A 26,322-nucleotide genomic window follows, 5' to 3' on the forward strand; every position below is an offset into this window, starting at 1 on the left:
TGGCCTATCTCGCCCAGTCCTGATCAGCCTGACCCCAGCAGCAAGTTAACTTATACGGGTCAGGGTGTTTGCCCCCTGGTGGTCAGTGCACATCATAGCAACTGGTCAAACAGTCAATTGAACAGTCATACACTTAGCATAGTAGGCTTTTATTATATAGGATGATTGACATATGATATTGTTGTTTTTAAAATAATTATTTTTCAGCCTATCTAAAGTTCTCTAATGGAGATTCACATTTAAATGATAGACATAAAATTCTCTAAATGTTGCCCTAGCCAGTTTTGCTCGGTGGATAGCAGGCACTTCTCAGTGTGATTCCAATCAAGGGCATGTACCTCAATTGCAGGCTCGATCCCTGCCACTAGACAGGCCAAGTGAGAGAAGCAACCAATTGATGTGTCTCTCTAACTCTTCTCTAAAAAAATTAATGGACAAATCCTCAGATGAGGATTAACAAAACAAAACAAAATTCTCCAAATGTTCCTTAATCTTTAAAATGTCACCAAAGAGCCTATATACATAATTTGACTTTTTTATTTTCATGCATCTATGGGCATTTTAAATGAAAGACCTTTCTCTACACTTTAAGTGCACTTCTCAGAAAACATTTGGCTATCCAATCTCCAAATGTTAAAAACTCTCAAGCAATGATTGCCAACTCCATTTTTCAGTTCTTTGGTGAGTAAATAAACATGAACCGGAAGCAGACGGCAGTCCTGCTTCGGCCACTATGGAAATGATCAGGATGCACCATCAGAGCCAGAACTCGGTTCTCTAGACTCCCAGCCCTCAACTAGCATTACTCCCACCGACTGAGTCATCCCTTCTAAGCAGACTTAGTGAACACCAAAGCTTCGAAGATCTGCAACCTCCAATGGGAAAAAAAAAAAAATGATTTAGGTGAGGATACGGAAACCACTGTGTGGCAGGCAAAATATCGCCCCTTTCCCCCACACACACACATACAAATGTCCACTTCCTAGTGCCAAGAACCCGTGAATCTGTCACCATACAGCTGTGATGAAGAACTCTGCAATGGGGAGATCATCTTGGATTATGTAAGCAGGCGCCACCTAATCACATGAATCATTGAAAAGCTGTCCAGGCCATGGTCAGAGAAACATGTGACTGTGGAAAACTAGACAGATGCAATGTTGCTGTCTGTGAAGATGGAGGAAAGGGGCCATGAACCAAAGAATGCAGGCAGCCTGTAGAAGCTGGAACAGGTGAGGAGGCAGATTCTCTCCTGGAGCCTCCAGAGGAATGCTGCCCTGCTGACAGTGGTTTAAACCCAGTGAGCCCATGCTGGGCTTCAGACCACAGAACTGTACGACAATAAACGTGCATTGCTTTAGCCACTTGTTTATGGCAATCTGTTACAGCAGTAATAGGAAACATACACACCTCAACTATCACTGTAGAGCAAGCATGTCAAACTCAAAGGCTAACACGGGCCAAATAAACAAGGTTTAAGTTTATGTGGGCCACAAAAAAAAAAAAAAAAAAAAAAAAGCTTCAATTCAATTTTCATAGAAACGTGGGTTTATTTTGAAAAGTATAGTATTAAAAAAAAAAAAAAAAAAAGAACAAGAGCAATGATAAAATTAATGGTTTCTTCCTGACACGTGGCATCTCTTCTCTGCTGCTACCTTTTCTACTTCGGGGGAAATCTTGTTCGCAGTGATTACTTTCAAAACTGACCTCAGGTGAATGTCAGTGATTCTGGATCTGATAGGAGACTTATTTCCTTTCAGAAATATAAATAATTGCTCACACCATTTTATTAGCAGGGCCGCAAAATTATTCATTGTGGGCCACATACGGCCCGTGGGCTGTGAGTTTGACATGCTTACTATATAGATTACTAACTACAAAAAGGAAAAAGGTGCCTTTAGTAAGAGATCTGATGAAAAAGCACCACCTTATCCAGCTGATGAAAAAGCACCACCAATAATAACATAACCTGAAAAGATGTATTCTAAACGACAACATCACCCGTGCAGTGTTCTTGCCAAAATGTTTACCCTGAACCAATCATGAGGACACAACCAGACAAACACTAATTGTAGAACATCCTATAGGACAATTGGCCTAAATGCTTAAAAAATATGACTGATGAGAAAAGCAAAATAAAGAAGGAAACTGTTTTATATTCAAGGAGATAGACAACCAAATGCAATGTGTCACCCTTAACTGGATCCTAGATCATACAAAAGTTTAAAGTGACATTTTGGGGCCTTTGGGGAAAATATGGACTATTAGGTAACTTTCTAGTTTCACTGTTGAATTCCTTACATGAGATAATAATATTGTGGTTGTATAGGAGAATAATCCTTGATATATAGTTATTATTATAATTTATTATTATAATTTAATATTATATCTTGATATCATTGTTTGCTATATATTTTCAAATAGTTCAGCCACAAATTGAGCATGTGCATAAATACATACACATATAAAAATGGGTAAATATCTACACATATAAAAACATATACACATACATCCAGGGGAGAGAAGAAATGTAGCAATAGCCCACACTCTACTAGCAGATACTGTTTGGGCTGCTTTACTCACATCTCAAAGCTCAGCAGCCAGGGTTGGGTTTTGATATAAGGTAGGAGCTCCTCCATGGTATCAAAACACCAATTTGGGGGACAGGTGGGTCAAATATCAAACGGGAATCATCATCTGATGTCCTTAATGCTGAATTTTAACCTGGGCACTCTTTGCTTCTCTTACTATTGTTTCTCTTTACCCCATCTAATGTTTCCTCTGTTTTTTTTTGATCTTCATCATTCCCATTCATGATCTGAGAGGGCCACGAAGCGTGGCAGTAAACGTTGGACAAAAAGCAGGACCAGCCGCATCAGAGACCATTACGGAAACACTCAAGTGCTGCCTCTGGCTCCCAGCCCACATCACTCCGAGTATCACAGGCAGCCCAGACCAAGGCTCACCTTCTTCCTGGAGGCCTCTTTGCTTTCCATATGGTGGTGTACCGACATCAAAGAAGATGGAAGAAATTACCTAAATTCACCAGGCTGGGCCCAAAGAACTGTGGAAGAGTCACTGATATCTCAATTACCCTTTCTGCAATACCTGGTCCCTGCATCCTAAGATGCTGCAATGCTAGAAAAAGAGGGGCGGGGTATACTAAACTAACAGATGGAGGATTAGGAACAAAAGACCTCCCAGGCAGGGGAAACAGAGCTAAAATGTTTGTGTATATACACCGGCAATATACCTACACTATAGAGGAGCAAAAATTGAACCTGTAAATAAAATTAAGTTGCTCTTCTGAAACACCAGTGTTCCTGCAGACAGGAAAGGGCCCAGCATGATTTCTATGTATGCTTATGCTGTTTCTAATAGAAAGGACACAATCAAGCCAAAACAAACATCTGTTAACCAGTTAAGTTTGTTAATGAAACAAAATTGCAGCTGGTTTTATCAAAGATCAAAAGTGAAGCAAATTAGAGAAAGGATGTATGAACAAAGCTGGTTTCTAAAAAAATAATGGCTCAAGAATTCTAAACCCATTTGTCAAATTAACACAAATCCTTCCTGGATTTTACTCAGACCATTGATTGGTATTTATTTTATAGCCTTGGAGAGCCCAGCCTCACAGTTGAAATCCCATTTCACTCACTCCAGAACTTTTTGTCACTATGGTTCATTTTGCAGAATTTTCAAAATAGTACCTTTCATAAAACAAACCCAAAAAGTCATAGTTGACATTAACATCCTGCTAATTAAAAGGTTCGCTTGAAAGGAAAAACAACAGTGTACATTTTGCAACTCCTGGAGACTTCTTTGAGAAAGAAGTCCAGTCCCAAAAGCAGCAGCACAATCACAGTGATTAGCATTTCGCAATTTGCACTGCCATACCTCCTTGTCTTAATGTAAAATGCCATCACCTGAAGACAATGAGCTAAGAGCACCCACACACAAATAAAAACATATCCCTCATGGCCTTTCTAACTCAAAATGTCACAAATTACATGGCTGGCTCATTTGTTAACTTTAATCTAGTGAGCTAATTGATATTTATGTACAGGAAGACATCAATAGATTGCAGAGATCAAAGTACCTGAGAAGATGCAGATTCACATTTTAAATACTGGTGTAACGAGAGAAGAACAGTTTCCATCAAATCTACAGTAGTTTAATGTACAGGCGAGAAAATCAAGTTTATAAACAAAACAAAAAGTCACAGATGTTACTACAACCTAAGGTTGCTATTGCAATAAGAATCCCATTTTTTCATGTATCCCTCATACATTATTACGTGCAAAGTTAAAACACATAAAAAAGAACACGCTTTCATTCTAAGAAGCATTAAATGTACTATTTATTAAATAAATCTGTAAAGGATAAATCACACATCTTTGCCACCCAAAATACAATCAGAATAAACCAGCAAATAGCACTTAACTGTTACATAACGTTGAAGCTATATAGTATAGATGTTCTTAGCACTGAAAGTATAACAAATACAGCTGTATTTGTTATCAGACATACGGAATACGAGAGTAAATTCCTGAAAATATCCAAAATTAACCAGGAAACCATATCCTTCACATCCTCAATGCCTGGAAGCAAATACCATTAGGAAATCTGAAAATACTGATCTGTATCATTCATGTCAGGGTCATGCCTTGCAGAGAAGGCAGCTGTAAGTGTCAAATACAGCTAAGATCTAAAGAATAGAAAGGAATGTTTAACACTCATTTTAAGAGTAAAAAAAGTCTCTGATATTGTTTCTCCTTTACCTGAAGCCTACTTCATTAGAACTCCAGACAAGTCCCATCTTGATAAAAGCTCTAAAGTGGATCAAGCTGCCATGCCCCGGAGTGCAATAGAAAGGCCCATTCACTCCTCATTTACCTTTCACTTACCCCAACTAACTAGTTTGAGACAATTCAAGTGCTCTCTCAACAATACCTCAGACAACTAGTACTAACTGCTCACACAAGTTGCCCTCAGATCTCTAATTTTGTAGAACTTCAGAAGATTAATTAACAATATGAACTACAGACTTTTTCCTGCCCTGACCCTGAACAGCAAGTTTTGATTCATCTGTTCTTTCACGTTAGAAAAGGTTTCTGTCTGACTTCCGTCATTCTATAGCTGACTTTCATCCATACCGATTCCGAAATTCAGGTTATGCGGAAGAGCATATTTTGCAATATTCAGAGCTTTATCCAACTCTCGGTTGAACACGCTTAGCTAAGCATTTTTTGAGAAATGTGACATCTGCAATACAAAGGAGACAAATTCAAAGGGAAACTAAGAAGGACAACAGAGAGGAGGACATTTGGACTCTACATAATTAGCAGATAAAAAATACACACACTTCTGCCAAAAAAGAGGCAGACTTGTCTGAGACTATGAACGATTCCCCGAGGGCTGAGAGACTTCTGGAAGCCTGCCCCAGCTGGAACAATGTGGACAAGTGAATGGTGCCTCACAAAGAACAGGCGATGGGTAAAGTCCAGAGAGATGAGGAGAGTCCGTCTTCTGGGGCAAAGATAATGGGCCGGGAGATTAGAGGATAGAATGGAGAAAAGTGAAGGAAATCTAAAAGTAAAGCCCTTTAACTTATGACATTTATACAACCCAAGTAACTGAAGTATGATGTGCATTAATCTTCTGTTTATGTAAATATTTCATACTAATATCACTGCCAAAAACCATAACCAAATATCTCCCTAAAAGGGGTGTGGGGGACAAATAGAGTAAACAGAACAAGCCAAGGCCATGCTTCCGATCATGTGTGCTCCTTTTAAGACTCCTTTTCTCACTGACGCATTACTGTTTTGTAATTATGTTTGACTATTTTTGTAAGATTCTAATAGCCATTTCATTGCTTAAAAAAAAAAATCAGCACTAGCTGGTTTTGCTCAGTGGATAGAGCATTGGCCTGTGGACTGAAGGGTCCCGGGTTCCATTCCAACCAAGGGCACAGGCCTGGGTTGCGGGCTCGGTCCCCAGTAAGGGGGCTTGCAGGAGGCGGCCGATCAGTGATTCTCTCTCATTGATGTTTCTATCTCTCTCTCCCTCTCCCTCTCGGAAATCAATAATATATATATATATATATATATATATATATATATATATATATATATATATATATAAATTTTTTTTTTTTAAATCAAAGCCCGGCCTGATATTAGAAGATCTCCCTTTCCAACCATGTAGCCAGAATGAGGGGTCCCATATATTACCTGCTATACTACAAACATACCAAGATTTGATCCTTAATAAGTGTAGGAAGTTATTCCCAATAAAGTGAAATACCAAGGACTCTGTTTAAAATGGAACTAAGCGCGTCGGTCTGCGGACTGAAAGGTCCCAGGTTCGATTCCAGTCAGGGGCATGTACGTTGGTTGCGGGCACATCCCCGGTGGGGGGTGTGCAGGAGGCAGCTGATCGATGTTTCTCTCTCATCGATGTTTCTGGCTCTCTATCTCTCTCCCTTCTTCTCTGTGAAAAATCAATAAAATATATTTTAAAATAAATAAATAAATAAAATAAAATAAAATGGAACTAAGCTGATTTTATAAAAATGCTGAAGCCCAACGTTAAAAGGAATCTTAATGCTACAAAGTCTGTGGTGATAACCGGAGTCTCTCTGAGAATATTTGACTTTCCAAAGTCCTCATAATCTGACCTAATTGAGCTTTACCACTTTTAATGAGAAACACTAATACTATCCTTTAGGAGTTCCCTCACCAAGCCAAAGATAAAGTGTTATCTGCAGTGGTTTAATTCATTTCCGTACCACCTCACCAAAGAGAGCTTTCTTAAACAAATACAAAGAAGTCATGCTAGGGAGCCAGTGTGGTAATATCCAATTTGAATTCCAGACTATCAGAAGATGTGCAATTACATTTCAGAAAGGAAAGGAGCCCTCCTATTTTAACTTGCATTGTACTCTTCCTAGCAGACATGCATAGGAATGATGATGTTAAATCTAATTAGACACAGATTTACTGTTTTCCCTACTGCTTTCCCATATTGCTAATATTATAAACAGTATGTGCTTTAAAAACTACCAAATTTAAAATGCCAGAAAGGTATTTGTTGGGGGAAAATGGCTTCTAAGCAGCTGCAGAACTTGGAAGAGATACTTTTACTGTTAATGAAAGGTCACTACTGTGGGCCAATAGCCGGCCCAGCAATAAAAAGGTCTGGAGTCAGACTGGCTGTTAGAATCTTGGCTTCACCTCTCACCAGCTCTGTGAGTGACCTTGGACAAATTACTTAGGTTTTGAGCCTCAGTTTTTCATCTGTCCAGTAAGGATAAAAAACCTATATCATATAGCCCTCACAGTTATTATGATAAGAAGATAATAAATATACAGCACCTGGAATAGTACCAGCATTTAACCCTTAAGAAATTTTAGTTATTATTTTTACTACTTTAAAAAATTTTTTTTTACAGTTAAATGAAACTGCTCAGCAAAAGTAACTAGAATAACAGCTTCTTTGAAAGACATCAGTTGACTAAACTGTAATTGAGATTACTTTCTCTCTGTACAAACAGTTGCTATTTATATCAGAAATGTCCTCCCACAATGCAGGCTTCTAGCTACAGGCTTCTAGCACAAGAACAGTGAGAATCTGTCTTTCAAAAATATTTTTAAAAGTTCCATCTACAAAAACTACAGTACAACCAATACAGATCCAAGTTCAGCAGCAGAAGCAAGAAAACTAGCATTAGTTTCTTTTAGGCAAGAAACTCAAAATATTTTCTACATTCCAAAACTGTTCACATTGGCTATTTGATATTTTGAATCCCTCTGAGAATCTGATAAAAACGATAGACCCTGCCCCGGCTGGTTTGGTTCAGTGGATAGAGCGATGGCCTGCAAACTGAAGGGTCCCAAGTTCGATTTAATCAAGGGCACATGCCTGAGTTGTGGACTCAATCCCCAGTGGAGGCTTGCAGGAGGCAGCCGATCGATGATTCTCATCAATGATGTTTCTCTCTCTCTTCCTTCCTCTCTATAATCAATAAAATATATATATATATTTTTAAATAAGAATAAATAAAATAAAAATATATTTTAAAAAAACAAACAACTATAGACCCCGACCCTAGAAAAACATGTGGATGCACATAACTGTTCTATTTCAGGGGATTAGTGGTATACATTCCCCATACTCATTCATGGGCCCAGATTAAGAATTTTTATTATACCTACTTAGCAAGTTTACATGGCTTTAAACTATTTACCACTAGCAATCTCAAAAGACAATTTTGGTGTAGTTTTTATTACATTTTTTAAAAGAAAAAATGCTACTGTAATATATGGCACATACAATAATACATTGTGGCCAAAATTACTTGACCTGATTTTCACTTATTTGGGTGTTTTTGGTTTTGTTTTTTTTTTAAGAACTAGATTATAATTACTGAATACAACTGATCTCCAAACTTCATCAAGCAAAAATTCTAGGACACATTTTCTCAGCTTTCCTTATGATATGATGGTGCCAACTGGACAATTTAAAGATCAGCATCACAAAAAAAAGCAGTAACAATTGCATGCTAAGCAATAAATTACTCTGCTCTCAATCCTAGACACTTTCAGACATGAATTTTCCTAGACTAAAAATACTTCAGTACAGATGCTGTGGAAAAAAAAAAATGATAAGGTTAGCAAGAAATGGTGGCAAGGTGAAAGAGAAGGAAAGGGATTGTGGAAAATTTGAAGTCATTCCTCTATCACAAGTAAAAATATCCCCTGGATCACAAAATTTTTGAAACATTAAATTGCCTAAAGCTGCCTGAATTAGTCCACATACCTGATCATCATAAAACCTTAATATACCTTAGGATAATGAATGTATATATTTTAAAACCAAAGCTATTCTAATCCATCAAGAAATGGCTCTATATTCCCTTGAGAAATCTCAAGGGATACACTTTTATAAAAATATTAAATGAGGAACAGAAGTGCTTAGTGTGGCTCTGTCAGACACAGGAATTAGGATTTGAGTCATTTGCTGTAATTTTTTAAAAACAAGTTTATTTAAAAGAAAATTTCATAGGTTGACTTCTTCCTTTATGTCCACATTCTCTCACAAAGAACTGAGAATTGGTCCTTGACACAAACACAAATACCACCAAAGGGTAAAATAAATGTTGAGGAAAACGAATAAAATGAAAATACAGTTAAGCTATAAACTCTTGGTTTCATAGTGGTCCATGGAAAGGCAAACCACCTGGTCCTGCCCAGTTTCTAGGGCTGGGTCCCTATCAGCTTCAAGCACTGGGGGAAGTAAGGTCAATCGTAAAGGCTGGCAGTATCCAAAGAGAAAAAATACCCACCAGGAGCACAATGTTTCCTAACAGTTCTATTTCCATCACTTCTAAAAATGTAGTTAACATTTACAGCCACCCTGCCATCCAATGGGGAAAGTTGTACAAGACGTAAAGTTAACTGATATAAATGCATCCACCTGCACAAAGGGCAGACAACAAGCTTGAAAACTGGAGGGCTTGGATTTTTATAGACAATTTGCTACTGCTCTATTTTTATTTATTTTGGGCAGTGATTTCAGTAGCTTTTAAACAAAACAAAGAAAAATCCCACTCAATCAAAGAGCAGGAGTATAGCAGTAATTAAGGAGAAATCTGCTATATATGTACAAATACTACAGAAATAACATAAGGCCCAGAGAAACCAAAGAGTATAAGAAATGTTATGAGACAAAATATCCACTTTCAATCTCTAAGAAGTTGGCAATAATAAATGACTTCAAGTTGAAATAGGCAGAACTTAGGTCACATATTAAAACAATTCTAGGAATGCATAGACTATCAGTATTAAAATAATTGGCCTATAAATTCTTCTCTCAATATAAGAAGAGGAAAATGTCAATTATGCCTCAATAAAACCAAAACTAAAGATAAATAATAAATAATAAAAAGAGAAAAATATACAGTGGCCTTCCTTAGATTTTTAAAAATATATATGATCCTGCCTTGAGGAAGGAGAATTAAAGTTATCTATCCTGATCTCTTCAAGAGCTCATCGGTTATCAGGTTAATAATTAGAGTTTAAAAAAACAAATCACAGCCCGGCTGTGGTGGCTCCGTGGGATGAGCAACATCCCGTGGACCAAGAGGTCCCAGGTTCGACTCCCTGCAGGGCACGTGCCCAGGTTGCATGCTTGATCCCCAGTAGGGGGCGTGCAGGAGGCAGCAAATCAATGAATCTCATCACTGATGTTTCTATACCTTTCTCCCTCTCCCTTCCCTCTCTGAAATAAATAAAAACATATTTTTTTAAAAAAAATCACAAATCACTAAAACCACATTAAATTCTTAATCAACCAACAAAGAAACCCTCAATCTACTGTAAAACAATGCAGAACACTTTATATTGTAAGACGGTCAAACTTGACTTAGAACTTTGGTCCTTATAAAACGTAGCTGAAACTATACAAGGTGAATGGGCCGTATTGAGAATGCATGAACATTCTCTCTTCACTTACCTGGTCTTTCTCATGCGGCAGAAGGCTGACAGGTGGGAGCGAGGATGGGAAAGCGCTGGGGAACTTGGGGGCCCCTTTGCCATCGGAGCTCCCATAATTGACCCTGTACTGCGGCCCGTCTTTCAGTAACCTCCCGTTGTTCACCGCGCGCTTGGCCCCCAGCCGCAGCCGCTGCTGGAAGGCCGGGTTGGTGGTGGTGCCTGTGAGATCGCTCTGATTTCTGAGATACTTCTCTATGTTCTTCAGGGAGGAGCCGCTGGGCTCCTCCAGTCCTTCGATTGCTCTCCTTAGAAGTCTGTTCCAATCCACGTTGCGAAGATCGCTACACGTTCCTCTAGACCCCTTGGTTGACTTGGGAAAAGTGCCCGGTTTGACCGCGGAGAAGCGCCCAGGGTTGTCTGGGTCCTTGTAGGAGGCAAGGCCTTTGTTGGTGACTTTGAGGACGGAGCCATCCTGAACGCTGAGCTCCAGCTGCTCGGAGACCGTCTTCTTATCCAGCCCGTGGGAAGTACTGACCGCATGGCAGATTCTCTCTTCCGAGGGCCTTTGCTTCTGCTTTTTTATTTTCTGTATAGCTTCAAGAATCCACTCTGTATAAAGTGGGTTTGCAAGTTTTACCATGGTTGACAAATGACTTCTTCAACACAAAAGTTACCCATAGAGATTCTCCTTGTATTTAACTGAACTTGCACGTTTAAAAGTCATTTACAATTCAACAAATGGGCAGAGTACTCCAGAACATAGGAAGCAACATCTTACAAACATCCATCCTTAAGAGGTTAAAAGAGGACCAACAGGCAGTGTCGGCAGATGTCTTATTTAACCAACAGGAAAGACTGCGTTCGGGCGAAGAACATCTTTAAGTAGGAACTCAAGACCTTAAAGGAGAAAAAGGGGGGGGGGAGAAGGCTCTTAATAAAGAACTTCTAAAAATAAGTTAAAAGACTCTTTAGTATTACTTTTTTCCAATGCAAAGTGATCCCAAAATTAATAACAGGAAAGCATTATCTAACAAAGTCTCAGTGACTATATTTTCTAACCAGAAATTGGGTCTCAGTCTGAGAAATATTTTTTTTTAGGATTTTTCACTTATTATTTAATTAGGTCACTTATGGGGCATTTAAGAGATCACATCTAAGTTATATATTTAATGGATAACCTTTACTGAAAGTAATAAAAACACATGAAAGTATTCAACATCAAAGAATAAGTCTATGATACAAAAAAAATCTGATGGAAGTGCATTAAACTTACTTTAAGAAATCTTAAACTTAAAAAAAGCAATAATCCTGATTCTTCTATTTCAGCTAGATATTATATTTCTCAAGCCTCACACATAAGAAAATTTCGCCCAGCTGGTGTAGCTCAGTAGTGGAATGGCAGCCCATAAACCAGGAGGTCACAGTTCAATTCCTGGACAGGGCATATGCCTGGGTTGCAGGTTCCGTCCCCAGTAGGGAATGTACAGGAGGCAGCCAATCAATGATTCTCTCCATCATTGACATTTCTAGCTCACTATCCCTCTCTCCCTTCCTCTCTCTAAATTAAATTTATTTTAAAAAAAACATAATAAACACAATAGCAAACCCTTTATCTTTTAAATAATGTAGCATTCTATGTATCTTACTACCCAGTTAACTCATGAAACTGTTCAATGAAAGGATCATACAAATCTGACTGCAGGGAGACAGTAGTATGTATTGCTCTCTGAGAACCTCTTGGTGTACAAAAATCATTCTGGACCTCTAAACTGGTATTAAGTACCCCTGCAAAGATCTCCTGGCCTAGGAGTTGGGTCAAATCTGGGCTCTGTCTTACTTCTGCACTGATAATATCCACATCTTAACTCTTTTTATAGTTTAAAGTTTAAGACTGTGCTCACCTATAACTTCATTTAATCTCCAGGATAACTTTGGGTAAACTGAGGTTCAGGGGAAGATGTAGCTCACTCAAGGTAATAATAGTCAATGGTAGACTCCAGGCTCAAATGCCATATTCTAATATCTAAGTCCAGCACTACCTTCACCTGAGCCGTAACTGCCTGCTCTAGCTAGTTCTGCCTTGCAATTAGGCCAATGGTATAAGTGCCAGCTACACCAATGTCTAGCAGAGAAACCCTGGGAAAATGACTTAAGTTGTAGTACTTTATCTTTAAGGCAATAATAATATATCCCTCACAGAATTACTGAGAAAATTAAGTGAATACATTACTTAATATTCAAAACACAGCCATCACTTCCACCAAATGTGATGTCTACACACTGAAAAAATGTCTCATAAAATACAAAATTAAAAAGATTTAGTGTACGTACTTAAAAAAAGGAAATTAATGATTTCCTCAAAACTTTAGCCAGATATCCTGGAAAATACAACATTTGCTCTCAAAGATTCTATTGCTAACAACAGTTGTGCCACTGATCTATAATTAGTCAGCTTGAAAGAGATACTTGAAAAAAGACTGTCCCCACCCTGGCCAGTTTGGCCAAGTGGTTGGAGCATTGGCCCAAGAATCTAAGGGTTGCAGGTTTGATTCCTGGTCCAGGGCATGTACCTAGGATGCAGGTTCAATCTCCTGCCTTGTTGGGCCACATGAGAAGCAATCCATCAATGTGTTTCTCTCACATCGATGTTTCTCTCTCCTCCCATTCCTTCCTCCCTTCCACTCGCTCTAAAATCAGTAGGAAAAAAATATCTTCAGGTGAAGAGTTAAAAAAAAAGGACTGTCCTCTTTGCAATCCGTGAACTGTATGTTCACTCCATTCCCCCCCCCCTTCAGATTCAGAAACTTGTAGCTGAAGGAACCTTAAAGGCCATCCATTACAACTTCTAGTTACCAGTAAAAGGTCCCTTATTTAATTTCTTAACACATGGGCCATAAGTCTCAAAATACTTCCAGTAATTGAGATGTCACTTTAAAAAAAAAAAATTTTTTTTAATTGATTTCAGAGAGGAAGGGAGAAGGAGCGAAAGATACAAACATCTTTCGTGTGAGAGAATCATTGATCGGCTGCTTCCTGCATGCCCCCTACTAGGGATCGAGCCTGCAAGCCAGGCATGTGCCCTTGGCCGGAATCAAACCTGTGGCCCTTCAGTCCACAGGCCGACACTCTATCCACTGAGCCAAACCATCTAGGCTGAGAATTTGTCACTTTTTGAGGCAGCTCACTCCACTGAACAGGTCTAAGTGTAATGTATTTCTTATTCAAAGGAGCCAAAATCTGCCTCCCCATAATTTCTACCAAGTAGTCCTAGTTTCCCTGAAACAATCTCAAGAAATTCTTATTAATTCTTTAATAAGACAGGCCTTCCGATATTTGAACATTGAAAAAAAAAAACACTACAATCAAACCCCATTCTACCTCCAGCCCCACGTTAGGCCATTCATATCCCAGTGCCTGACCACCTCCACATATCACATGGTTTCCAAAACTTCCTTCTTCGCTGGCAGTCTGGGCACTGTCCAATTATACATGCAATCCAAGGTTACGTGAACTTTCTTAGCAGCCCTGCCACTCGCTGGCTATGCTAAGCATGCAGTCCCTCTAAAAACCCCAAATCTCCTTCCAAAAATGCTGTCAAGCTGAATCCCCATTCCCTTTTTTGTGCAAAGTTAAATGCTGAGATTTATATTTTACTACAGTTCAAGTTAATTTTGTTGGTTTGAGGCTATCTTCCAACCTATTAAAGACTGCTTTGCTTGATTCTGTCATCCATGTCATCTGCAAACCTAATAAGCATGTCCCTCTGTGTCATTACATAAATCACTGACAAAAATGTTAAGACTTGTAACATGGTGTGTGTAAGAATGAAATCACAGTGCAACCATTTTCACGACAGAACACAAGGATCATTCTGGGTTAGAAAGTTTAGAACAGGAAGCTGACCTTTCCAAAGTAAAATGGTTTAGGGCAAAATTTCATTAGAAGACAGTTTACTGGGTCCAAGTAATTATTTCATCTTTCATCGTTTATTCAAGATGAATCAACGAATCTAATTTGATTCTACAAAATACAAATGCAGGAAGCAGGAAGAGAGACCACAGAGAAGCATCCAATACTACAAAGCTGCTTTCAGGCATGGTGACTGCACAAGCAGATGAACATACATTTTTAAAACAAAACGTATTTCATAGCTAACAAATAGCCTTCGTGGCAAGCTGTTGCCACAATCCTTACCCCACAATCAAAAACATCATTCATATCTATTACCAACACATTTCAGTAAGACTGACATCGTATATCTTAAAAATATAATAAGGGAAAATACCAGAATTGGAACTCCAAAGGTTTTAATAGTCCATGACAAAAAAAGAAGATTGTCCAGATCTTCAGGCAAATCTGCCAAAAAGAAAAAAAAGTAAATGTTAATTTGGGCACGAGGACAGCCCTTAGATTCAGCAACCAGCTAAGACTCCCTTCGCTAGTCAATACACACAGCTGCAGTGAGTTTGCTAATTAGTACACCACCTTTGGTGATGTATTAACTCTTTCACATCACTAAAGGGTATTTAAGAAGAGAGGATTCGGGACAGGGAAGAAGTCCCAAAGCAAGTGACTAAAAAGGTAAATGTTGCTCTTCTTTAAAGTCACACCGGTTCTCCAAATTGTTAAAAATCAGGTATATGATAGAGAATGATCTCATCAAGGAAGGGGGAAAAAATTCCATTATCCTAACAGCCAGGCAGGTATAACATATTTTTCCCTCTGGGGAAAAAAATAAAAAAGAATCAAATATTGTTTAATAGTCAATGTTAACTTTCCCAGGCAATTTTCACTATTTGTCCCAAAGGCCCCCTGGCATCTTGGTACTGATTGGTATCAAGATCAGGCCTATTAACCGTGCCTAAGAGGGACGTACAAGTTTCCAGGGTGGTGAGGATGTGTTTACACAGGTCATATTTTAGGACAGTATTGATCATTTTTACTTCAAAGGTAAAAAAATAAGTTTAACACAACACTGTGAGTACACTTAGTGCATCTTATACAAACAGCCAAGCAACCTTAGGTCCCGCTCACCCCTCCCCCAGCCACAGAAACACACCCGGCTCCTCAATTTAATCTCAAAATTAGCTCTCATCTGACACCAGCCAACAGTTAATTAGGCAGAAGCAGATGTAACTCAGCAACTCTTTGCTACAAGCAGAATCGGTGTGTGTGTTTTTTTTAACACACACATAGCTAGGACAGGAGCAAAATCAGAAGTCTCTTATCTGTAGCCAATTCTTGACTAAACACATGAATATTATCCACTTTGAATATTATCCACTAGAAATTTTTTTAATTTTAGGCTGGTTTGTTTGATTCTACTGGCCCCACTGTAAATTGGTATACCCTAAGAGAACAGATTGAAAATCAATTTAAGTCTAAGCAGTATCTAACTAGAAAGACAAATCCATAGCAAAGAAAATGCATAATTCATTCAAAAGCCAAATACAATAAATGCTTTTTGTCCTCCTGATCTGGAATTACCCATACCACTTCTCTTTTTCAGAGTACTAGGATTTGTTTTATAGGCACTATCAGTGCAACCCTAAAAATCATTATTCTCTTTTCTTTTTTTTTTCTATAAAAACTTGAAAGTTGCACTTTTGATAGTAGGCTACCAAAAAGGGACTGAGTCATTTCAAATTAATTTTGGAGACTCGTGCTACATCAAATTAAATTATTCTCCTTTCTGAGGTTTTGAATCTCTTTATTTTTAACTACAAAATAGTATCAGTAAATTATACGGTTGTATCATACAATCATAATAAAACACTTCACATCACTCATTACAAACTATTGTAAACAGATCTAGAGAAATGCTTAATCCAACACTGAGTTTTTGGCTTCATTAGCATCATATAAATATCAGCACTGTTCAGAAATATTCATGTCAGCATAAGAGGAGTCAAAATACCCTGGATCATAAATATTATGTGAAGCTTCCTCCAAGCTTTTACTAAAGCTGTGTGTTTTGTTTCAAAAATCAACGTCATAACACTGGAGTCATGAGATTATAGATGAGCCAAAAACAGTGGTAGAAAAAAATAAAGATTAATAATAGAGTTTACTCTTTTGTCATCTCAAGTTTTACTTGCTAGGTTATTTTTAGCTCTCATTTTTATATGCTCCTGGAATTTTTCATGGCCAATTATGTAACTGAACAAGGACCCACAAATCTTAGCAGTATCTTCTGAAACGGAACATAACACTGCTTAAGGAAAGGGACATTCACTTCTTTTCTTCTATAACCATCCAGAATAGACTTTTGGCAGAGCTGTTCAAAATAGTGTCCTCGGTTAACAAATATCTGCTGTCTGACAACATCCAACATCAGCCATATGGTGATATTAGTTAACTTCCAAGTCCTGGAGGCATCTATGTTCCCTAAAGTTACTTCCTGAGGCCCAAAACGTAGGAATTGGGAGGTCAGATTATAAATACTAATCAGAGAACCACCACCAAATGCTTAAAGGAGGTGGTGTTCTCCTACAGTAGGTGCTATGGGGCAAGAAGTAATCAAGCCCTCTTTGGTGGTGCCTCAAAAGTTAAACATGAAATTACCATCTGGCCCCACAATTACATTTCTAGGTATATTCCCCAAAGAAAGTAAAATAGGTACTCAAATAAAAAGCATCTACAAATTCCTGACAGCGCTAGTCACAATAGCCAAAAATCCAAAACAGCTCCATGCCCACCAACCAAAAAATGGATCAACAAAATGTGGTATCTATCCCTACACTGGAATATTATAAGTCATAAAAAGGAACGAACGCCCTGGCTGGTGTGGCTCAGTTGGTTGGAGCGTCATCCCACATAGCAGAAGGTGGCAGGTTCTGTTCCTGGTCAGGACACTTACCCAGGTGATGGGTTTGATCCCCAGTCGGGGCGCATGGGAGAGGCAACCAACCCATGTTTCTCTTCCTCTCTTTCCGCCCACTCCCTCCTCTCTGAGGTCAATTTAAAAAAAAAAAAAAAAAAAAGGAATGAGGTATTAATGCATGCTACAGTGCACAATGTGGATGAATCTCAAAAACATATTGTGGCCCTGGTCAGTATAACTTGGTTAAGTGTTGTCCCATGCATCAAAAGGTTGCCAGTTCCATTCCTGGTCAGGACACACACCCAGGTTGAGGGTTCGATCCTGGTTGGAGCAGGTGCAGGAGGCAAGCAGTTGATGTTTCTCAATCACCTTGATGTCTGCCCCCCTGCTTCCTCTCTCTCTAATATATGACACCTTCAGAATAACTAAATCCGTAGACAGAACATAGATTCTGGGGCCTGTAGCAGGGCGGGGTATTTTGGATTGATGAAAATGTTTTGCAACTAGAGGTGGTGGTCCCATAACACTAAATATACTAAATGTCACTGAAATGTTCACTTTAAACTGGTTAGTTTTATGTTATATGAATTTTGCCTCAATAAATTATGTTTTTGAAAGAAACAAAGCACTAAACTATAATAATACCAACCATTTTTTGACAAGCACCGTGGGCTAAGCACGTTACCCAGATTATCTGTAAACCTTAAAACAACCCTGAACGGTAGCAAAAGGAAAACTGAGACCTGACCTGGTCAAGACCTCAGACCACTAAATCAAAGATTTTAATTCAGATGCTAAAACCAAAACGTTTCCCCTCCCTCCACTGGTTTTCAAACTGGGCTCTCTGGATCTCTTGTGGAAAAGCGCCTTGAATATCACCTGCCCCCGCTGGGTTAAACACCAGGGCCACCACCCCTTGCACCAAAGAAAGCACCTCCACCTTAACTGCTCCATATATAAGATTCGCTTAAAGGAAAGATTTCCCCTGATTGCAGAAGAAAATAAGTCTGGAAAAAACCGTGACTATACCTTGCACAGTGAGAACAGGTAGAACAACCTTGGGTGGATGGCCTTAACTGGACCTTGAAGAACTTGGACCACTGCCTGGTCTCTTCACCCAAATTCAAATCCTTAGAAGCCATACTCTTCTCTGTCTAGCAGGAAACTTTTTGCTTTCTTACTATTTTGGCATTCATTTTCTATTTTGCATTACGTTTATTTGTGTGCTGACCTTACTAGATTATAACATTCATAAGAACAGGATTCAGTTGGGCTGGGGCGGCTCAGTGGTTGAGCTTCCCAAGCCATGAACCAGGAGCCTAAGGTTCAATTCCGGGTCAGAGCCCATACCTGAGTTACAGGCTCAATCCCTGTTGGGGGTGTTGGGGGAGCATGCAGGAGGCAGCTGATCAATGATTTTCTCTCTTATCACTGACTTTTCTAACCCTCCCTCTGAAACCAATCAAAGAGATTTTAAAAAGAAGAACAGGATTCTGCCTGGCTGATGTGCTCAAATGGTTAAAGTATTGGCTTGCACACCAACGAGTCTCAGGTTTGAAATCCATCAAGAGTGCATACCTGGATTTCAGGTTCTTCCCAGCCCTGACTGGGGCACGTGCAGGAGACAACCAATCAGTGTGACTCTCTGACATTGCTGTTTCTCTCTCTCCCACCTTTCCCTCCACTCACTCTAAAAATCAATGGAAAAAATATCCTTTGGTGAGGATTAACAACACAATAATGGGATTCATGGATTTCCCAAGACCACAGCTTGAACATAAGAGGGGTTCAATTCCTATATGTTGAATGAATAAATGCATCAGTGTATGAATGAAGGTAATCTAGAAAGCATAGAAGCTGAGAATGAGCTGTCAGACAAAGCAACACCGAGGCCATGTGCATGGCTGGAGAGGGTACATGTTAAAGAGGAATAAGAGATAAAGTTGGCTGTGACAACATGACAGATGAAGTAATAGGAAGCCACCGCAGGAATAGTGACCCTATAAGAGATAGTGGAGCCCTAGCCAGTTTGGCTCAGTGGATAGAGCGTCAGCCTGAGGACCAAAGGGTCCCAAGTTCGATTCAGGTCAAGGGCACATACTTTGGTTGCAGGCTCCTCCCCAGCCTGGGCCCTGGTTGGGGTGCATTCAGAAGGCAACTAATTGATGTGTTTCTCTCACATCGATATTTCTCTGTCTTTCCCTCTCTTCTCCACTCTCTCTCTAAAAGATCACACATGCACGCACACACTGTTAAATGTTTGCGTCACTCTGGGAATAGTATCCATCCAGTACAGGTTGGAGGGAAGGATGATTGAAGGGACAAACAAAAGCAACCAGTATTTCATTTCTCCAGACATCAATCTGGTTCAACTTATATTTATATATCTAACTAGGCAGCAAGCCCAGAGTAAGTACTCAATACATGCTAGTTTAATTGAATATTTAATTCCCCATCTTTTTAGAATACTCCTAAATTCTTTCTCACTACTCATTAACATAGAGAGATTTTAATTCTTAAGCTAATAATGTTTTCCAAGGATCTCTAAGAGGCTAAATCACCATGAAAATTATCTTTTCAACTAATATTAAATTAATTAGAAGTTTAATTTTTCATGCCATGCTCTCCTAGCTGACAATATCCTTGTTATGTCATTAAACTATAATTGTGTAAATCTGCTTCAACAAACAATAACTGAACCATCAATAAATTATTATGGCTTCCATAATCCCTCACAAAGATTAGTTTCAACATCGTCACCATCAATTAGTAGAGACATGTCCCAAATCTCCTGGTGAAGCCAGGAATTAGGTTTGCACAGTCACCCCTGCATTTAAGTGCTCAATAGTTTCAGTCTCTAAACTTTAATCACACTGCAAAGAACCTCTCAGGAAATCTGATCCCTTGTAAAACAGGATTTTAAAGACAAGATGCAAAGTCATTAGAAGTCATCGGGCCTTCGGAGCCAAAATACACTGATTAGTAATGATGTATATAAGTAAGCGCTTTCACTTAAGAAATAATCAACTAAATTTAGAGTGTCTTCTTGGACTTTAAAAATTTTCTATTCAACTCTAGATTTCTTCCTGATTACAAATTAGCTTCAGCGTATTTTAATGACAAGAAAAAAAAAAATCTGTCATCTAAATTTGTAAAAGATTATCCTGAAAACACAGACCACTTAACTTTATCACTTGATATCTTCAAACAGGATATCCAGTATAGCCTGGAAATAACTAGGGTTCCCCTCTGAGAATCTCAAGAAAAATTAAAGATTTTTTTTTAAATGAATATTTCTACATATATACATTTGAATACAATTTCAAGGGCTTTCAGACCTCTATTGCCCATCCAAGGACCCCTTAAGGTCCACTGTCTACTCTGACTTTACCTATTCTAAATTTTATTTTTTATACGCAGAAGTCAATAATTTTATCCAGTTTCATAATAACTGTCCCTATATGCTTTAGTTAGGATGATGTTAAAAGTAATGTTATTCTCATCATTTTGAGATATTATCAAATAGGCTTCTGGAATCTTATTCAGTAAGGTGTGCTATCATGGGATGTATCTAGAGAGCTCAGGAATCAAGTCCTCACTTTGCTAGCTACCTACGCTACGGGATACTAGACATGTTATTTAATCAGTGTAAGTCTCAAGTTTTCTCGTCTCTTTTTTGTAGAACTGTAAAGAGGAATACTTGAGATGACAAATATGAAAGAACCAAGGATAGTGACAGACATATAGCAGGAACACACTAAAATGCTAGCTCATAAAAGGAAAAAAAGGGCAATACAGTCAACTAGAGACCTGTAAAATCGAATCTGGCTGAACTTGTCTATATGACCACTTTCTCCTAAGAGACAGGAGAAGTCAGCACCTGGATCTTAGTTATAGTTGCAGAAAAGTAAAAAGTCAAGACAGAAAACAGAAGAGAGGAAAAATAAAAACAGATTTATAAAGGTGAGGATAGGATCAAGAAGATTGTATTTTACTTATAATCACACATCTTTTAAGGTCAACAAAGCTGTTAGAAGATAATACTAAATAGAATATCTACTTGACCTAAGGGTAGGAAAAAGAGTTAAAGCAAGACACAAAAAGCACTAATCATAAAGAAAAGACCAATAAATTTGACTCCATTAAAATTAAGAACTTTGGTTCATTTAAAGACACCATAAAGAGAGTGAAAAGGCAAACCACAGAATGGAAGAAAGCATTTTGCAACATACACATGAAAAGACTTTGATTCCAGAGTAAATATTAAAAAAATAAAAATAAAAAAAATAGGGAACAGACTTGAACAGGAACCTTATACATGAAGAAATCCACCTAGCCAACAAAAAGCTGTTCAACCTGATTAATAGCAGGTAAAGGCAAAGTTTACCAGATTGGCTAACTTGAAAAGCTAACAAGATAGAGCTGGAGAGGAATGGGAACTCTCATATATCTGTGGAAGGAGTGTAACCTGATATAACACTTTGGGAAAGTTTGACTGGCACCTAGTCAAGCTGAAGACAAGCATAACCCCATGACTAGGAAGACTGTACAACTCATCTTCCAAATCCAGACATTTCTGAGAAATAAGAGTGTTTTACTGATTACAGTGGGACAACAGGCATATGGCATGATAAATGGTCACCTACGAACAAGCAATTCCATTCCTAGGTGTACACCTTAGAGAAACATGTACACATGTGCACCAGATGATGGGTAGGTAAAGCTTTGTTCACATTTCCAGCTTTGTTCACAATTTCCCCAGACCAGAAACATCTTGCAAGGTGGAAAGGATAATACAAAAGTTGTGGAGGACTGTGGGAGTCCTATACATAAAGGTCCTCAAAGGTGCTTTGGAAATGAGAATTAAAACATTATAGGAAAGCACTCTAGACAGTTTGGCTCAGTGGATAGAGCGTCAGCCTGGAAACCAAAGGGTCCCAGGTTGGATTCTGGTCAAGGACACATATCTCAGCTGCAGGCTCCTCCTCGGCCTGGGCCCTGGTCAGGGCTCGGACAGGAGGCAATCAATCGATGTGTATCTCTCACATCGATATTTCTCTCTGTCTTTCCCTCTCTCCTACTCTCTCTAAAAATAAATGGAAAAATATCCTCAGGTGAGGATTAAAAAATAAAATAAAAAATTTTTAAAAAGCATTATAGGGAAGAAATAGCCCTTAATCATACTTCTCCCATCTATGTATCATTTCTTTTTCTGCAAGCAGAGAAATGATCACTACAGCTCACACACCCCTACTTTCATAAGACAATTTCCTTTTCTCTCACTTTGTGCAACTACAGGCACCTATGTATAGAAAAACTGAAAGTATTTTGCAGGGAACTAAGAGACTAAAAAGTTGCCTGTTAGGAATCCTGGCATTTAACAAAACCAGATCAGTTAGTTAAATTAAATCTTCTAACTGATATATGAAAGTTTCTGAAGTACATTAAAATGATCAAACTTCCTCAACTACCTCACCCTATTTTGCTTTCCTTCATGTTAGGCATTATATCTGACAGTTCCCACCTTAACTTCACAAGTAGTGCATGAGAGAAACATTTGGTATAACAGCAATGACACAACACCCATGCTACTCAGAGGCCTGGGTATGGCTAGTAGGCAAAATTTGTCATTACCACCAGCCAGTCATTCCCCTCAGTTCCTCTTTTAACATTAAAACGTCCTTCTGCTTCTATTTTTTTCTTTTCTTTTTTAAACCATCACTTTGCCTCCCCAACTTCCAACCCTAAGTAAGATAGATCTCAGGTAAGAATCTTATCCTTTACGGAAACATGCAATCTCCCCTTTACAAAAACATAAAAGGATTGTCCCAATCCACTTTGATACATGTGTGAAGAATTTATGAATATCAAAATAATAGAGTGTTTTATAATATTTCAGGGCTATCCCAGAAAATCTAGGGTACACAAGTAAAACCGGTAGAATGTACTTTACTCATAGTCATATCAAAAACAAACAAACCACACACACACCATTTTTTTTTTTAGAACCACAGAACTCTATCACACCATAACTAATTCCTATATGCTATACTTCGATCTCCTGTCCATATGAAAAAGTGTTCATATACTTTTTACCTTGAATTTTCTGGTACCTCCACCCCAAACATACTTGGTTCACTGGCTTCTTTAGCATGTCCCAACACCCTCTCCCAACTGCAGAGTTCAAATGCCTTCATAGAAGATTTGTGGTCGCTCTTCTGCCTTGTCCCTAGTCTGCCACAACTCCTTGAACCCTGCCCATAGCCTTCTTCCTTAGATAGACACCTTGTTCCTTCTCCTACCCCACATTCAAATCCAGCCTCGCCTGTCTCCCAAGCCAACACCTTTCTTTGCCCCATCCTAACTCCTCAGGCGGTCCACTCAATCACATACCCCCAGCCCTAGTGCCCAGCCCACCCACACCTATCTTTCCACCCTCCCGAACCCCCCATGAGATTTTTCTGCCATAGGTCTATTTTACAAGTTCTAAGTATCCTCCCCTCACATTTATGTCACCATCTTACCATCTTTCTGAGTCTCTCCCAAGCATATCCATACCATCCTTCCATGTTTACTGCTTCATAGACCCCCTAACTTATAACAAACCTTCCTAGTCATTCCCATACTTCCATTCCCACAACTGTGCCTGCTCTTCACATTCCCCTAGTACTCCCACACACCCCCCAATCCAACATCTACTCTGCACTGCTTTCTCGACTCTACCCCACATCCACCACACCCAAACCCAAACCCACTCTGCCCCGGATAACTGCAACCTCACCCCCCTGCAGCATGTCACCCATCTGCAGCATTTCACCTGCCCTGGCATCCCCCTCCGTCCCCCTTCCCATCTCCCAATATTGCATCTCTTCCTTCTCTCTCTCCTGCACCGGAGTGCACACCTCATTCTCCCTCCCATCCACGCCCTCGCCAGTCCTCACCAGTCCTCCACGGACACCAGCGCCCCCCACCACTCCCGTCCCGCCAAGTCCCGCCCACCCTGAAAACCCCTCCGAGCCCCCGCCTCCCGACCGCCCTAGCCCCGCCCACTCCCGGGTGGCCCCGCCCCTGCGCCCCTAGTCCCGCCCCTTACCCTGGAGGCCCCGCTGAGGGGCGGGGACTGTCCTTCCTCCCGTTTCCCCGCCCCCTACCGTCACGCTCAGGGGCAGCCCGACCCCAAGCGGCCCCGCGGTGACCCTCGCGCAGAGGCCTGTGGGAGGGGCCTAACAAGCCCCCGTCCCCCTTCCGCCCCCCTCCCGCCCAGTCTCCACCCCCTGGGAGCGCGCGGGGTGGGTGACAGACCTGGCCGCGCGCCACCGCCGCCGCCACCGCGCCTGCCTTTGGGCGCCGGCGCTGCCCGAGAAAGAAGCCGCGGCCGCCGCCTGGAGGAGGTGCCGCCGCCGCCGCCACCGCTGCCGCCGCCGCCAGGGGTAGGAGCTAAGCCGCCGCCATTTTGTGTCCCCCTGTTGTTGTCGTTGACATGAATCCGACATGACACTGATTACAGCCCAATGAAGTCTCATTAAACCCGAGCCGCGGCCCCGCCCCGGCGCTGCCCCATTGGTCAGGGCTGCGGACGCCTAGGGCCCCTCGTTGGCCCACAGACCTGTCCGTCACCCACACACTAACCACGCGGCAGCCCATTGGGGCAGGTTCCTGCCGGTCATCTCGGCTCCGCATAAACACACCCCTCGACCCAGCATCTCCCCCCCCCACCACTCCGGCGCCATCCCGGGGGAGGGTTCACTGCCAGTACCAATCGACAGACCTCTGGGCCCGCCTCTTCCGAGCACCTATTGGTCCAGCCCTTTCCTCTCTCCCCCAGACGCCGCGCCACCTCTACTTCCCCCTCCCCGCCCCCTCCGCCTCTGGAAATGGATTGGGTCCCCTCGCTGGCCGGGCGCTCGGCCTTATTGGCTGCAAGCGACGCCAATCAGAGGGGCCTTTTTCCCTCTCCCCTCCCCCACCCAGCCCCACAAACCCCCTAGCCCCGCAGCTAAAGTTTGTGTGAGAGCTGATCGCTGGCGGCGGCCGCAGGATTTCGGGGTGGGCGCGGGCGGGCGCGCGCGGGCGGGCACGCGAAGTTAAAATTCGAGGTTCTCCGTCGCCAACCCCCGCGGCGGGGCGCGCGGACGGGCGGGCGCGCCGCCCGGAGCGTTCCATCCCGCCCCCTCCTCCACCCCTACCCCGTCCCGTCCCGTCCCGGGCGACTCCTCGCCCGCCCCCTGGCTCGCATCCTTACCCCCCACACACCCCCTCACCTGCGAGTCCCAGGCCGAGTGCAGGCGGAACGATGCCACTGCAAGCCTCCTTCCCATCCCATCCCATCCCATGCCGAGGGGGAGCAGGCAAGCACCTACCCCGCCGGGCGTGCACCCACCCCCCGGCTGCACACTCGCCCGTGTCTGCAAGCACGTGTACCGTTCGCCGCTGCCTCCAGCCGCCCGGGTCCCCCACTAACCTCGCCCGCAGCCCTGCCGGTCGCTCGCTGCTCTTTGTTGCTGCAGCCCGGGTCTCCCCGCTGCCTTGCTCAGCCTCCGCCTCGTCCTTTGCCAGCCGCCCGGGTCCGCAGCGCCGCGCTCCCCCCGCCCGGGACCCGCCGCCGCCGCCGCCTCCTTCTCCTCCTCCGCCTCCTCCTCCTCGGCTCCGGGCTGCAGCGCACAGAGCCCGAGGCAGCAGCGCCGCCCAGCCCCGCTCCCCCCGCGCCGCCAGCCAGCTCGCCCGCCCGCCCGCCCGGCCCGGCCGGGGGGCAGCCCGGACCCCGCCCGCCCCGGCCCCAGTCCCCGCCCCGGGGGTACCTGCCTCCGCCCTGGGGGGCTCCGCTCGCCGCCCTCGGGGGGAGGGCAGGGATGTCGGTGTCCGCGGGAGGATGGGGACGCCCGGCCCGTCTGGGGCGGGGAGTGTGCGCGGCCGGACCGGGACGGACGGAGAGGTGCGGTCCTCGCCAGTCCGCCCCCCTCCCGCGGCCGTGGGCCCCAAACTTGGTCCTCCCGCCTAGGCCTC

At 41.7% G+C, this 26,322-nt stretch overlaps 1 protein-coding gene across 11 annotated transcripts in view; it reads right to left on the reverse strand.

The window, feature by feature from the left end:
* KAT6B (lysine acetyltransferase 6B) overlaps positions 1 to 25,917 on the reverse strand; it is a 173,464-nt gene extending 147,547 nt beyond the window's left edge. For 3 of the 11 annotated variants that reach the window (XM_036438178.2, XM_036438176.2, XM_036438172.2), the window contains exons 1-3: positions 25,781 to 25,917; positions 14,782 to 14,852; positions 10,516 to 11,393 (exon numbers count right to left, since the gene is read on the reverse strand). In XM_036438178.2, the coding sequence (XP_036294071.1) occupies positions 10,516 to 11,136 (621 nt within the window). In that variant the 5' untranslated portion in view covers positions 11,137 to 11,393; positions 14,782 to 14,852; positions 25,781 to 25,917. Of the gene's footprint in view, positions 1 to 10,515; positions 11,394 to 11,555; positions 11,567 to 14,781; positions 14,853 to 24,621; positions 24,960 to 25,780 lie in introns of those variants that run through there. The other 8 variants (XM_036438180.2, XM_045581701.1, XM_036438171.2 and 5 more) reach the window with 7 other exon arrangements.
* Positions 25,918 to 26,322: the final 405 nt, after the last annotated feature.

The sequence above is a fragment of the Pipistrellus kuhlii genome, unplaced genomic scaffold, assembly GCF_014108245.1.
Source record: "Pipistrellus kuhlii isolate mPipKuh1 unplaced genomic scaffold, mPipKuh1.p scaffold_m20_p_15, whole genome shotgun sequence".
Lineage (NCBI taxonomy): Eukaryota > Metazoa > Chordata > Mammalia > Chiroptera > Vespertilionidae > Pipistrellus > Pipistrellus kuhlii.